Genomic DNA, 16,430 nt, shown 5'->3' on the forward strand with positions numbered 1-16,430 from the left:
ATTACTCTCATGCTCATGTTACTTCATTTACATGCCTGTGTGAAACTGTGCAATCCCTCCCAAAGCTAAGAGAAGCCTTGCAAGTTTTTAAACAAATAACGGAGAGATGATAAGAGAGAAAGTGGAAGAAATAGAACTTAAAAAACACGAGACACCAGAATGGCTAATCAAGTAATTTTCATCACACACAAATTAATCTATGACAGGAATAAAATATAATCTGCATATATATATATATATATATATATATATATATATATATATCAAAAGTGAACAAAAGAAAGCCAGAGATCATTAAGCAATGCAACAATTGCACGCCAACAAGGGCTAGACAGTAAATCCAAACATTATAAGCAAATGGTTGTTTTCATTTTAATTGAAGCAAATATTGGGAACGGTTGTGTTGAATATATATATATATATATATGGAAATAGCCACTACTCAACAAAAGCTCAGATAAGTGGATTGGGTAGGTGTGTTTATAATTATCACAAATAACGACATGTTAATCAAACTTATTTACAAAAGATCGCTGATCTGAGGGGACAAAAGAATCCATCACACTCAAAGGATAGTTTATCAATATATGCCTATCAACGAGAGCAGCATACAATATACAAAGAGAGGCATAGAAAATATTTGAAGCAGTAGGGTGGGTACATGCTGAGAAAAGAAACTAACTAGTCACCAGTCGTCTTTTACTCATCTTCCATTCCACCCTTTGTCATTCCTAACATGCACAAAATAAATACCCAAAGGCTTAGGTTGTAGCCACTCCCTACCCCACAGGCCTACACAATCAGAGCAACAATAGCTCCATGTCTACGGCTTTCTTGTCTGCAAGATTATAGACTGTTATGAACCCAAAAATGGGTTCTGAGTTTTCAGAGATAGAGATGAGAAATACAGAGAGAGAAAAAGGAAAAAGAATACTTTAGTTAGTGTTTGCCGAATTACAAACTAAGAGCCTAAAGGAAAAATTCTCCTACTAAGGGTTTCCCCTTTACAAAGAGTTGCCTCTCTTTCACAACAGAGCATTTGATCAGTTCTTATATCTAAATTCCCGAATGCGTAACTCCTATATAATTTCAGCTATTTATCCACCTAACTACCTAATTGCCATCGTAATTAACAAGCTATCTTCCTAACTTCCCTAACTAACCTGATGGCTTCTCTTAATTCTCTCTAGTATTCAGTTTCCAATCCCTTGCCCCAACACTGAGTCTCGACCCTAACATGGACCCGAAAAAAATAAATAAATAAAAATATGAAAGTTGTAATTATCATGACCCCTTAATCCACGAAAAACAACACTATAAAGAACCATTGTATCCTACTTTTACTAAAAAAAAGTTCAAAGTTTGTTTCAGGACAAAATGGCAGCAGGTAATCAGGTGCTGACAAATCTATCAATGTTAGGATGACCAAATAACCAAAACCAAGCCAATTTGCCCAGTTCCAATGGCTGAAAGAGTTACTATTCTTTTTTCTTCAAAGAAAAAAGAAGTAATTACACTAAAACTGATTGATTGAGTAAATTTAACATTTCCCAAGCACTATATAGCTTCAACAGGAGTTTCCAATCAAATGTGCTTTATAAACTACCCTCATGAAGGTGCATATAAAAAATCAGCCTAGGAGTCATAACCTCTCCGAATATATTCTTGTATATTAAATAAGAGTATAAGAGATACATACAACACGATACAAAGCCTCTCCCAATATATCAATCAGGTAAATCAATAAAACCTCAATAGACCAATAATAAAGATATGAAGGCTTTGTGTTTCTGTATTGACCAGGTAATTCAAGTTGAAAAACCACCCTAAACATTCACAATTTTACATTCAATTAGGATTATATAGGCTTTTTGCCTATTTCCAAGAACTACTTCGTGGCCACTGAAGATCAAAGAGTAAAAGATATAATATCTCAAGAATTCACAAGAAGAAGTCTTTTTCAACCAAGAAAACCTGTTTGGCGCCAAACTGCATTCCGAACCTGGCGCAAGTCTCTCCCTTTCAGCGTCCTCCCAACGCCTTCAAGAACAGAGTATGCCAGCATCGGTGACTGCGCAGAATTCCTCTCCACAATCTCATGCGGAGGAAGCATCTCTTCGTCCTCCGCCGCCTCTTCGCTGTCGTCGTCTATGTCGGCATCGCGCCGTCTCCTCGAGGCCTTCAACATCGCCGGAGACGAAATTGGAACATTCACCGGCGCTGACTGGTGGAACTTGACCGACGACGGAATTCGGTCCGACGGAGGCCTCGGTATGGCGGGAATGAGACGCGAGGAGGAAGAAGAGGCGGAAGAGGACAACGACGCGGAGGCGGAGACGGAGGCGGACGCGGACGCCTTGCGGAAAAAGTGCGAACCGTTTCGGGAGTTCGGCGAGGCGTCGTTTCCCGGCAGGGCGGCGAGGATGCCGAACGCATCGGGCGAGCCGAACCTGAAGCCCTTGTGGTTGTGATGATGGTGGTGATTCGTTATGGGTGAGAAGGAAGAGGAGGAGGCGTGGTTGTAACTGGGGCCGGGTTCGGTGTAATCGTCGTCGAAGAAAACGACGTCGTCCTCGATAAACTCGTCGGCGGTGGAGGAGGTAGGGTTTTCGAGGGGCGGCGCGTGGGATGGCACGCCGAGTAACCGCTCCGTGGAGGAGAATGGTTTACGGTTAGGTAACCGGTTCGGATCGCGTAGATCCATCCCAAGTTCGAGTTCGGAGCTTTTAACGGGTTTGTGTGTTGGAAAGAAATGGGAGGTGAATTTAAATGTGATGAGCAAATAATAGCTTCGCTTCTTCTCCTTTTTAATTTACACTATTATTATTGGGACTAACTATAATTTTTTTTATTATCTCTTATTATTAAATCTTCACCGTTGATTTGGTTATAATTTATTGGATCACACTTATTAATTAAATATTAATTCTTAATAAATTATAATTGTTAGATTGACGAAAATCAACCGTTAAAATTCAATAATAAGAAAAAAAGATAATAAATATAATCTCTCCCATTATTATTAGGGAAAAGTTCAAAAATTATCATCGTTTTGAATCACTTAATCTCTTGTGATTTTTTTCATTCATATCCTTCTTGACACTGTTAGAAAATTAACTCAGAATATATATTCTACCCTTCTTAGAAGAATAAAATAAAGTGATAAGAAAAAGAAAAAGAAAACCAAATGTTATGAAAATTTATAACACTTAATAAAAGAATAAAATAAGAAATAGGAAAAAAAAAATCAAATGTGTTATGTGTTCAAATAAAATAAATAAATGTATTAAAAAAATAAAAGAAAACCTCCTCTGGATACAAATCTAGCTTATATGTCTTCTGTTGGCAAAGATAGAATACTAGTTGCTCATTAGAGTTTTCCTTTTGTTGTTTTTTTGAGCCCCGCCCTTTTATGTACCAAAAATAAAAATAAAAATTACAACAGTAATAAAATATACTAAAATTAAAAACAAAAGTAGTAAAAAAGACTAAAATTAAAAACAAAAGTAGTTTAAATGAAAATATAAATATCGAAGAAAAAAAATAAAAGAAAAAATTGAGATAAAAAATAGAACAAAAAAAATTACATTTATGAATTTTTAATATATTTGTTTTTATTTTTTTTGTTCTTGGTGTATTTATTTAGATATTTTTGTTCTTTTTTATATCTCTATTTTATTCTCTCTCTTTTTTTAAATTTTTTTAATAAAAATCTTTAGTAGATATGGTGGCATAAGGTTAAAAAAAGTCGATGAAAAAATCAGAATAAAATAGACCAAAAAATGAAGAAAAAAATAGAGAAAAAAGACCAAACATATCTAAATAAAAAAGAATAAAATACAATACCAAAAATAAAAGAATAAAATAGATATACCAAGAAATAAATAAAGAATAAAATAGACCAAGGACAAAAAATAAAAAAATAAAACTAAATATATTGAAATCTTAATTTTTTCTTCTAGTTTTTTGTCTTTAGTATTTTTTTTTCGTTTGGACTATTTTCATTATTTTTACTTTTAGTCTTTTTCTGTCAGTGTTGTGATTTTTAATATGTTTGGTATTATTTTTTCTTCTATTTTTTTGTTCTTATTCTATTTTCTTTTTTTATACATTTATTTCCTTTTTTTTATTTTGACACATTTGATATTTTTTAACTATTTTTTTCTTTTAATATATTTTTATCACTTTATTTTCTTCTTCTAAGAATGGTAGAATATATATATACGTAGTTAATTTTCTAACATTGTTAAAGAGAGATGTGGATAAAAAAATCACAGAAAGTTAAGTGATTAAAAAAAAGTATAGAAATGTAAATGATTCAAAACAATACCACAAAGGATTTTTTGAACTTTTTCCTTATTTATTTTTTATTTTTTTGATACATTGGTGAGAATTGAACATATAACATAATATAAATTATCCAAATTCTTAACCCTAGACTAAGCCTAATGCCTTAATTTATTATTACATTATTAAATGGAATGATCTAATGGCTATGGAAACGTGGAATGCAATGTCATATTAATTGTAAGATTTGGAGATAAAATTATCTCATACATACATATAAAAGTGTGTGAACATGAGCCATGTAGAGAGAAAAGAGAAAAAAAAATTGACACTACATATTTTATTAGTTTATATGTATATAGGAGATAAAATTATTTTCTATAACATAAGAGATATTAAATCCTTAATTTTAGGGGCAAAATGAAAAGAGTGTGTTTTTTTTTTATTTAGTTTAAAATTTAGTCCTACATGTTAAGTGCTTGTAACGGAGTTTTCTGTATGTCCTAAAGAGTCTAATAGTTTTTACTATAAAAAAAGAAGAAGAGAGAGTCTAATAGGACTTATATACAATTTTTAATTAGTTCTAGAAAGATATCGTGTTAAAGAATCTTAAAATATCAATAAACTTTTTGTCCGAATTTGGAACGGGCTCCTTGCATTTTTACCTAATTTTAACAAATTTATTTATTTGAATTTTTGAGTAATCTAATTTAAATTTTGATTTTTAAAATTATTTCTTTAAATTTGAACTCGTGTGTATAATATTAAGAATGGCTTTAATATAGTTAAATACTAATAATGAAAGATCCTAACGCGTAAATCTAAAAAATTTACCTCCTAGTGTTGACGGGTCAACTTGAGCCGGAAGGCCTTTTGGGCCAAGAAAAACCCGCAAACAAAAATATCTGCACAGGCCAAAAATCCATATAATCCATTGGGTTAAGGATAGTCCGTGGATCAAAAATCAATCAATCACATAAATATAAATTGTTGCAAAATTCAAAATTCAAATAATAATAAAAAAATCCATATGGAATAATCATTTGTTATTAATCAAAATTCTGACTTAATTTCACTTTTAAAAAAATTTCTTTTTCTTTGTATTGCATAAAGACAACAAACAAACATTTTTTAAGATCTTCAACAATCAAAATGCAATTAGAGAATAAATATCACTATTGAACAGAATAAAAAAAATACTCCATTTGTAAGGTAAAGAATCAATTTAATTCAAAACTTTAAGGTGTTAGGTGAAAACCTTTTTAATGGTTTATATTATTTTTTAATACACTCCCTCACGCAAGAGCCTTTTGGACTTGAAGCGTGGATATTGCATATGCCAATTTTTTGGTTTATCTTGTGCTTATTTAATTCTCCTAGAAAGTGGGGGAAGGGGAGGATTGAACTTATGACTTTATGGTCACTGAAACTCTGATACCATATAAAATAATAAGAGACAAGAGGAACATTGAAATAAATCAAATATATATTGAATTAATTCATGAGAGTACAATATATAAAGAAATACTAATGGGCTTAGCCCAGATCTAATCTAAATCCTAATGAAATAAGAAAATAGTCTTTACAAATAATAAAGATATCCTAAAAATATTCTTTCTAACATTCTCCCTCAAGCTGGAGCATATAGATCATAAGTAACAAGCTTGAACAAGAAAGACTAAGAAACATAACATCAAAATAAACGAGTGGGGATTGTAACAACTCACCCTAAAGAAAAATAACAAACATAATAAACTAAAATTCAATACAGATGGGGCATATTCTTATATCAGAAAATCTGCTAGTTGTGGGGGCCTTGTTAGAGATCACAATGGTATGTTCCTTGGCGGTTTCAAACAAAATCTTGGCTATAATAATCCTTTGGATGCAGAGTTATGGGGAGTATTGAAGGGCTTGGAATTTGTTTGGAGTTCTGGTTTCAGAAGGATTATAGTGGAGTGTGACTCCATGAATGCTATTTCTCTCATTTACAACAATGATCCTAATTCTAGAAGTCCTCAGGTTATAGACCGGATTCGCAAGTGGATGGCACAAGATTGGATTGTGCATTGCAAGCATATCAGCAGGGACAACAACTCATGTGCTCATTGGATTGCTTCTTACACAAATGATGGAGATGGGAATTTTATTCAATTCTATAGGCCTCCTTCTTTTCTTAAGGAGCTCCTGTTAAGGGATGTCTCCACGTCTGTTTCTTTGTCTCTGATTGTTTAGTCTTTGTTTTTTGGGGCTGTGCACCTCTTTATTTACAAAAAAATAAAAATAAAAAATAAAATATTATATATATCTTGAATACTCCCCCTCAAGATGGAGGGACACTTCATCTTGGGAAGAAAGAAAACTAAAATGAATCTTCACGGAAAATAAGTCAAAGAAATTGACAGCAAATCAACAGGAATGAACATTAATCTGAAGAGCTAGAAAAGACATCAACCTAAAGGGCTGGGAAAGACATTGTTGCAACTGAGATACAAGCCGACGGGGCCACTTTAACTGGAAAAATTCGCGGACCAGGCAACAACTAAGAAAGACATCAGCCAAAAGGGCTGGGAAAGACATTGTTGCAACTAGGATACAAGTCGACAGAGACACTTTAACTGGAGAAATCTGTAGACCAGACAACAACTGAGATAAATGCTACTCGGAGGCCAAAATAAAGCCAAACAATGGCAAAAATAAATCAAATACAAGCCAAATCAGACTTGAATAACATCACAAACATATGTGAAAATAAAATTGGCCAAATACAAGCCATAAAAGAAAATTAAAATCAAAACAATAAATCACCGAAGAAGAAGAAAACACACCCGGAAGAAACTAAGAGAAGCAAAGAGAGAAAGGGAACAGACGGGAAAGCCAATCCCTCATGGAGGGTGATATCTCTCTATTACCATATTAAAATTATAAAAAAGAGAAATAAAAAAGGCGAGCAATGATTCCTCTCGTTAGACTCTAGATACCATGTAAAGAACCAATTCAACCCAAAACCTTAAGGTGTTAGGTGAAAACCTTTTTGATGGTTTATATTATTCTCTAATATCTAATTTTACATACCCATAAGTAAGTTTAGGAGTAAATGAGCACTTTGTTTTAAAACTTGCTAAAGATCAATCCAATAATAGAATATGCAGAGAAGAATCAATTTCATCTTCATAAATTTGGAAAATCATCTTGTAGCATGTGATAAATAAAATATAAATCAAAACAACTTCATCCCATCCTTAGATTTTGATCCCACAATTAACAAAAGATAATAATCCACCAAATTAGTCACCAATATACCACTAAGAGGGTAACACAGAACAGTTGCTCAATTTTGGAAGAAGATGGCTGAAAGGAAATTGAATAAATGCTCCTCTTATGTCTATGAGACGCTCTTATGCTGTGTCACTATCCTTAATTCAAGGAAAGAAAAAAATATTAGAGAAATGCCACACTCTTCCATACTAGAAATCAGACATAACTTACTCAATAGACAATACAACTTCAACTAAGTGAAGCCATCAATAGTATCATATAATTCTCTTAATTGTCATTTCGCTTGCTTTTCAAGTGCCTATGAAAGCCTAATAGCTTAAGGCCCATATAATGTAACAAACTCTAACTAACTTTAGGTCACAAGACTTGTATATATATAAGACACTTACAGTGTAAATACGATTTAGTTACTAATAATACAATGAGAGGTTTATTTCGTGCTTGTCTTTTCTCTCTCTTTCTCTGATGTCACTTGATGCTAACATGGTATCAAGAGCCTGATTCGATCCATGGAGACCTAAATTTCCAGCGATGGAAACTGTAGATTCAGCACTGAAAGCAACAGATCCAAAGATACAAAGCTCCAATGTCACTGCAACATTAATCACAAGTACGGTTCACACTTTTTCTAGTCTTGTTTCGTTCAAATTGAATGAAGATAACTTTCTGCCATGGAAGCAACAATCTATGGCTACTATCAAAGGATACAATCTCATAAAATTCATCACTCAAGATGCACCAACATTTACAGAAATTGAAAGCACTGAAGCTGCACTCTGGGAACAGCAGGATCAGTTTCTACTCTCTTGGTTGCTTGGATCCATGTCAGAAGTCATCTATATGAGAATGGTTGGTTGTGAGAATTCCTACCAGGTTTGGCATAAACTTGATGAATTTTTCTCTTCTCAAACTAGAGAAAAAGTGAAACAATTGAAAATTCAATTGAGTAGTGTAAAGAAAGACAGTACTGTGTCTAAATACCTTCTTCACATAAAGAAAATTGTGGATTCACTGAGTGCAACAGGTGCTCCTGTCAATGTAGAACAACATATTGATGCAATACTGGATGGTCTTGGTGAGGAGTATGATCCATTTGTTACATCTGTCATGTCCAGAACAAATCCATATACAGTTGGAGAAATTGAAGCCTTACTCATAGCTCAGGAACAAAGGTTGGAAAAACACAAAAAGCCTGAAGTAGGTAATCTTGCGGCTAACATGACACAACTGAATTTCACCAGAGGAAGTTACAACAGTAGAGGTGGCTACAACAATAGAGGAAATTACAACAATCGAAGAGGTTACAATAATTCAAATAGAGAAGGATACAACAACTTCAATAGAGGAAATTACAACACCTTTTATAGAGGCAGAAACTTCAATAGAGGTGGCAGATTTCAAGGTAGAGGAAACAGATTTTCTGATACTAGACCTCAATGCCAAGTCTGTGGCAAGTATGGTCATCTAGGCTGGGAATGTCGCAATCGCTTTAATTAGAATTTTCCCACTCCCTACAATTATGCTAATGTTGGTGCACCACAAGTTCATGTTGCTGAAACCTTTTCTCCAAAACCAGATGATGACAGTGAATTTTTCTCAGTGATGGATCACACTTGGTACCCTGACTCTGGAGCCACCAACCACTTCACACCAGATGGTACTAAACTTCTAAACAAAACACCATACCTTGGTAAGGAATCTGTTCAAGTAGGTAATGGTTCTAATTTGGCAATCAAGAATATTGGTCACACTGTCTTACACTCACCTTTCACACCCTTGTCCTTTACCATATCAAATCTATTGCATGTACCTGCTCTTTCCAAAAATTTACTCAGTGTGTCACAATTTGCAAAAGAACATAATGTCCTATTTGAATTTCATGTTGATGCTTGTTTTGTAAAATCCCAGGCTACCAAGGAGATTCTTCTCCAAGGGAGGCTTAAAAATGGACTCTATGTTTTTGAAGGAACTCCTCTGTACACACCAACCAGTTGCTCAGCTCTCACAGCTGGGATCACTTCGAATAATAAAAATTCAAGTTCTGTCAGCTCCAAAGAAGACACTATGAACACTTGTAATATTGTCTTAGAAACTTGGCATGCTAGACTAGCTCATGCTTTTTTACAAGCTGTCAAAACAGTTCTTAAATCATGTCATATACCTTTTACTAATAAAATTAATAATCAATTGTGTTGTGCTTGTTGTATGGCTAAGATGCATCAACTTCCCCTTCCCCTTTCTACTACACTTTATAACTCTCTTCTTGAACTTGTTTTCACTTATGTATGGGGTCCTGCACCTGTTGACAGTACTACTGGAGCCGGATACTATATTATTTTTGTTTATGCCTTTTCTAACTATACATGGCTTTATCCCATGACCACTAAATCTAAGGTTTTCAACATTTTTACAACCTTCAAAACCATGGCTGAACTGCAATTACACTCCAAAATCAAAGCTCTCCAAACTGACAATGCTAAAGAATACCTCAAACTCACCCTATTTCTCCAACAACATGGCATTCTCCATAGGCTCACCTGCCCCTATACACATCAGCAAAATGGCAAACCTGAACGCAAGCATAGGCATATAGTTGAAACTGGCCTAGCCCTCCTAGCAGCTTCTCATCTTCCCACCAAATTCTGGGACCATGCTTTTCTTACAGCTACCTATGTCATTAACAGACTACCAACTCCAACTCTACAAAATAAATCTCCACTTGAAATTCTTTTTACACAAACTCCAGACTACCATTTTCTTAAACCCTTTGGTTGTGCCTGCTATCCATATTTGCGTCCATATAACAAACACAAAATTGAGTTTAGATCTGAACAGTGCATTTTTCTAGGCTACACTACTACACACAAGGGCTACAAATGTCTTACACCCTCTGGTCAAATTATCATTGCCAGACATGTCATCTTTGATGAGTTTCTTTTTTCCTACACCAAAAATATTTCCTTGCCCACTTCATCATCCTCGACTACATCACAACCTCTCACTACTATACCTGCCATCCCCATTATTTCCACAACCTCCAATCAGTGTGACACACATATTTCTGGTTCTCTTATTAATTCTGTTAACTCTACTTGTCCTGCTTCTATTTCTCCTAACTTTAACTGCAGGACAACAACTCCTCCAGCAGAAGCAGAAAAATCCTCACTAGCATCTTCTCATCCTCCATCAAATAATGGTACTTCCTGTTGCATACCAGCATCATCATCACCTCAACCATCACCAGTTCTCCAATCAATCATCACTCCATGATCACCCGTAGCAAAGCTGGTATATACAAGCCCAAAGTTTACATCACTACTCTTGAGCCCACATCAGTTGCACAAGCACTATCTCAACCAAATTGGTTGCAAGCTATGCAAGAAGAGTACACTGCCCTGCAGAAAAATAACACATGGAAGTTAGTTTCTCTTCCCTCAGATAGAAAACCTATTGGATGCAAGTGGGTTTTTCGCACTAAATACAAACCAGATGGCTTCATTCTCAAATACAAAGCTAGGTTACTAGCAAAAGGTTTTCATCAACAAGAAGGCTTTGACTATCAGGAGACATTCAGTCCTGTAGTCAAACCTGTAACCATTCACATAATACTCACCATAGCCTTATCAAGAAGCTGGCCAATACATCAAATGGATGTTAACAATGCATTCCTCAATGATGAGCTTCATGAAGATGTCTACATGCAATAACCTCATGGGTTCTTGGTCTCTGACAAATTATTAGTTTGGAAGCTCACAAAAGCACTCTATGGCCTCAAACAGGCTCTTCGTGCCTGGTTTGATAAACTGAGTTCCACTCTGCATCATCTAGGATTCACCAACACAAAGTGTGACAGCTCCTTATTTGTTTCCTTCACACCAACTCATACCACATTTATCCTTGTCTATGTCGATGATATACTTGTCACTGGCTCATCCTCTTCAGCTATCAGCTCACTGATTCAGTCCCTCAACAAGGCATTTGCACTCAAAGATCTTGGTCCACTCCATTATTTTCTGGGCATTAAGACTCTACCAACACTCAGTGGGGGTCTACATCTTCATCAATCAAAGTGCATCACTGATCTTCTCATCAAAGCCAACATGCATAACTGTAAACCGATGCCAACACCAATAATCTCGAGTATAAAGTTGTCTTCTTCTGATGGTTCCCCATTTGCTGACCCTTCTCTCTACAGATCGGTGGTTGGTGCACTATAATATGCAACTATCACTCGTCCTGATATAGCATACTCGGTCAACAAGGCATGTCAGTACATGCAAACACCTCTAGACTCCGATTGGAAAGCAGTGAAATGTATCCTCCGTTATCTCAGTGGAACGATCCAACATGGTTTGATTATCAATCCTTCAACTCACTTTCACCTCTCTGCCTACTATGACTCTGACTGGGGATCTGACTTAGATGATCGTCGCTCCACCAGTGGCTTTTGTATCTTCTTTGGTGCCAACCTCATCACCTGGTCTTCCAAAAAGCAGCATGTTGTAAGTCGTTCTAGCACGGAGGCAGAGTACCGTTGCCTTGCTGCTACAGTTGCTGAGGTCACATGGCTTCGATCTCTGCTGTCTGAACTTCAAATACCTCTTCCTCGACCACCCACTGTTTACTGTGACAACCAGTTAGCTATGATGCTCACAGCTAATCCGATCTTCCACTCACGGACAAAGCACTTTGAACTAGATCTTCACTTTGTAAGAGAAAAAGTCCTCAATAAGCTCATAACAGTGCACCATATTCCAGCCATTAACCAAATAGCTGATGGCTTTACAAAGGCAGTCTCTCATGCCAAATTTGTCGACTTTCAAACCAAGCTTTGTGTCCTGCGATTCCAGCCCACTACGCTTGAGGGGGGATGAAAGCCCAGTAGCTTAAGGCCCATTTAATGTAACAAACTCTAACTAACTTTAGGTCACAAGACTTGTATATATATAAGACACTTACAGTGTAAATACGATTTAGTTACTAATAATACAATGAGAGGTTTATTTCGTGCTTGTCTTTTTTCTCTCTTTCTTTGATGTCACTTGATGCTAACAGTCTACTTTTCAAGCCAAGTGTATTTTCATGCAAAAATACAATTTCAGGATGAGCTATTTTTTCAACCCTTCGAGACTTTACTGCAATCTCAAATTAATAAGTGATCTGTAAGTACCATTTTAAGCCAAAGCCCTTGCTAAGGCTTGTGGCATGCCCTGGCTGTGTAATGGGGTATTCTCTTCTCTCCCTTATCTTTTTTCAAACTAAAAATATAAAAATAAAATAAAATAGTAAAGAGTTTATTAAAAAACATGAATAAACTTAAAAAGCCATTGAGATACTCTGTGAACGTTCTTAGTGTGCAATTCCTTAGCAGACTGGTGCTTTATACTATAGATAGTTTATCCCCACTAAAGCCTGCTAAAGGTTTAGATAATATTTATGTTAACTAAGTGAGAATTTTCATATTTAACTTACATAGCTCTCCCATTACTACCAATAATCTGATTGTGCCTAATTCTTTTACTCCATAGCTTGCATTCAATACGATTAGTAGTCTTCACACAACGCCAATGATCAGTCAAAAAACTATTAAGTTGGATCACACACAATTGGGCCTGCTATGAAAAGGTTCAGATTTGGGCTGAGTATCTAGGGCGAGATGCTTGGTAAGGTTGCAAGATTGCTTCGTCTGTGGTTGCTGTCTTGTGGTGAGTTGAAGAGATTGGGGGGAGATACTGGCAAAGCACTTTGACACTCAAGTCAATAAGTACTGCCTTTATGTTCATATCTGGGAATATGGTCATATCTGGGCTTAAAGCCTTTATGTTTATAGTAGACGAGCATTCTAGTTGTACTGCCTTGGTTCGATGGTATTCATCCTTATTGGTTGAGAGTAGCAGTCTTCATAGGCTATACCCAGGGCGGGATACCTATATCTAGGCTAGGTCTTCATAGATATATTGACAAACTGGTACCTATATTTATGTTATTGATCCATGTGAGGGTGGAACTGTCCCGAGCAACTGATGTCGCATGGCCGCAATTGTCTGAGCAATTGATGCAGGATGGTCGTGTTTCCTCCCTCACCAAGTAATGGTCTTTGAGCCCTTTGAGCCTTTTATTAGTTGGACCCATACCAATTGATCAATGTACTTGATTATTGGCTGAAATATTTTTGTCACTGTGAAAATGGAACGACAAAAGGAAACATGACATAACATGAGCGGAATAATTAATGCGTTTCTAATTTTATAAAACCCTCTCAAATTAAATTCATTAGGAAAATATTCATCAGTTTTCTGTTGGTATGGCAAGCATTTTGTACTAAAATAATTATACCCACGATCAACGTACAAAGTTTGTATGACATAGATAAAACAGTAAGTCAATTTGTTTTTGTTCATTGAAGACTCTGTTTCGAAATTCATGAAACTAATTTTAAATTATGAAATGGATGCCAAACCAAACTCCCTTTCCCAGTGCCTTATTTAATCTGTATACAATTCTGGAAAATATTTTCGGTAATCCCATCCTACCGAATACTCGATACATTATTCATTAAACATGGCAAAAGATAATACTTTTACACTACCCTCATCTTTATAATTATTTCCAATCATATCATATATTTTTCCTTTTTTAATAAAGGAATATCTACTCCTAATACACAAAAAATGAGCTCCTACTTCTGGTATCAAACACCAGTCTGTTCTTTATCGAGTGGCATAACAGTACTGCACATGTTACATGGTTAATACTTTTTTTTTTTTATCAATAATGTAAATAACCAAGTAACCAATATCTCTGAGACTAGCTCATTGATTTACCAAGACACGAAAGGCAGTAGCACCTTGTTCTTAGCAGCATATTCTTTATAAGTCCAGGCTTACCTGTTTTCTAACTCAAACACAATCAATAACAAACACCAATGTGCTTCGTAAAAGCCTCCAAGATTTTCAGATTGCCTCTCTGGATTCGAAACCACATGGACGGCAAAATCTTCTTCAGTTTTTATATCAAGAGTAAACACCATTTTTGGTCCCTAACAAAAAAATACGGTCCCCACTTTAGTCTCTTACAAAAATAAATTAGTCAGTTAGTCCCTAACAAATTCAAAGTGGACCCATTTTAGTACTTTTGAAAGACTAATATGGGTCTTTTTTGAATTTGTAAGGAACCACGATTTCAACTAAATGAATCCACTTTGAATTTGTTAAGGACTAATTGACTAATTTATTTTTGTAAGGGACTAAAGTGAAAACCATGTTTTTTGTTAGAGACCAAAAAGAATATTTACTCTTGTATGAATATCACACTGGCGCAAAATCTAAAAAAATATTAACAACAGAATTGATGAAGTTTAAAATATTTTAAGCCCTCACACGCATACTATATTATATTGACGAACACTTTCTTTTTTAATTGCATCCTTCGTTTTAGCTCTTCCCATAACTTTACTTCAACTCAACGTTTTAATTAAAAAATCCAACATGCCATGCCAATCATAACCTTTTCTTCTTGTCTCTGCATTGCTGCATCGATCAAGTTTTTAATACAAAATTGCCATTAACTTAGAAACAAAGTTTCATAAATATCTTTAACAAAATAAATAGCGAAAAGTATAACTTGTAACAATGATGAAAACAAAACACGTCCTCAGAAGATTGTTCATAAAGAAGCATCTTCAAGCCGTTCATTCATGCATTGGTGGCTCTGGTGTAAATTTGTTGGCTACCATGAGCAGCTATGAGCCTAATTGCACCTCTTGCCATTAAGTCTTTGATTGCCCTACGAGCCAAAGATCCATTAATCTGAAAATGGCAGAGCAAAAGTAATTCAGAACAAAAAATAATGTTCCAAATTTACATTCTTCCAAAGTGGTATTGTGATTTTATAACATAACAAGCTACATCAGTAGAGAAAAATAAAATAAAAAATAAAATTTAATGAATGAAAAAAAAACAAAACATTGGTATATATTAAGGAGTAAGATATTGTAACAACCAAGAGCAGTGTTACTAACAATGAGCAAGTAGTGTTACTACCAATAAGCAAGTAGTGTGAGCAAGTAGTGTGACTACCAATGAGCAAGTACTCCTACTACCAATGTCAATTTGAATGTCAATTTCATCGTTAGATCGATTATGTTAATCCAACGATTATATTTATTTTCATCTTTTGTATAGTTATGATTTCCGGATTTAATGTAAAAATATTAAATATGCTCAATCATAACCACAGTGACAATAAATATAAATTATTAAATATGGAGAATCATAACCACACAAAAATGAAAATAAATATAATCGTTGTAAAATGATGAAATTAATTGATAGTAACGATAGGTAGTAATTTTGGTACTAACGGTAATTGATTGTTACATTATACTTTTCCATATATTAATTAATGTTGAAAAAATAAAAATTAAATTATAACATAAGTTTGTACCCTCAATCGGTCGGAAAGGATGGATGGAGTGATGAGCTTGTACTTAGGAGCTTCGGAGATAAGCTTGTCGTAGGTTGTTTGGTCAAACAATACCATGTTGTTGACCTTCTCCTTCTGCTTTCCCTTGCTCCATTTCTTTTTCTTCTGCTTTCCTCCTCCTGACTTCGCCGGCTTCGACGACGGAGCCGCTGCCTTCTCCTTCTTCGGTGCCTGTCACAAAAAAACCCACAAAAAATTTGAGCTAATCTAATCCCAACAACAACCCTAACCCTGAAATTCAAATCCAAAAATTATAACAATGGAATCTGTAGCCAGTACTCACCATTTCGGTTCGGAGTGCAACAAGGTGCTAGTCTAGGTTAAGTTCCGAATCTGAATTATAGGGTTTTCAGATTTGGCATTCTGTTGGGCCCACATGG

At 35.1% G+C, this 16,430-nt stretch overlaps 2 protein-coding genes across 2 annotated transcripts; both read right to left on the bottom strand.

Moving 5' to 3' along the window:
- Positions 1-1,333: 1,333 nt before the first annotated feature.
- LOC133318302 (protein S40-7-like) lies at positions 1,334-2,732 on the bottom strand. Its single transcript, XM_061520294.1, has one exon. It carries the CDS (start codon positions 2,702-2,704, stop codon positions 1,961-1,963), a length of 744 nt encoding a protein of 247 aa, XP_061376278.1. The 5' UTR covers positions 2,705-2,732; the 3' UTR covers positions 1,334-1,960.
- Positions 2,733-15,035: 12,303 nt separating this feature from the next.
- Positions 15,036-16,358, bottom strand: LOC133318271 (small ribosomal subunit protein eS25w-like). Its single transcript, XM_061520267.1, has 3 exons — positions 16,334-16,358; positions 16,012-16,221; positions 15,036-15,374 (listed from the first exon to the last, which is right to left on the bottom strand). Exons 1-3 carry the CDS (start codon positions 16,334-16,336, stop codon positions 15,261-15,263), a joined length of 327 nt encoding a protein of 108 aa, XP_061376251.1. The 5' UTR covers positions 16,337-16,358; the 3' UTR covers positions 15,036-15,260.
- Positions 16,359-16,430: the final 72 nt, after the last annotated feature.

This window comes from Gastrolobium bilobum, unplaced genomic scaffold (genome assembly GCF_033153095.1).
Source record: "Gastrolobium bilobum isolate Gb01-03AN ecotype WA unplaced genomic scaffold, APGP_CSIRO_Gbil_v1 utg11607, whole genome shotgun sequence".
NCBI lineage: Eukaryota > Viridiplantae > Streptophyta > Magnoliopsida > Fabales > Fabaceae > Gastrolobium > Gastrolobium bilobum.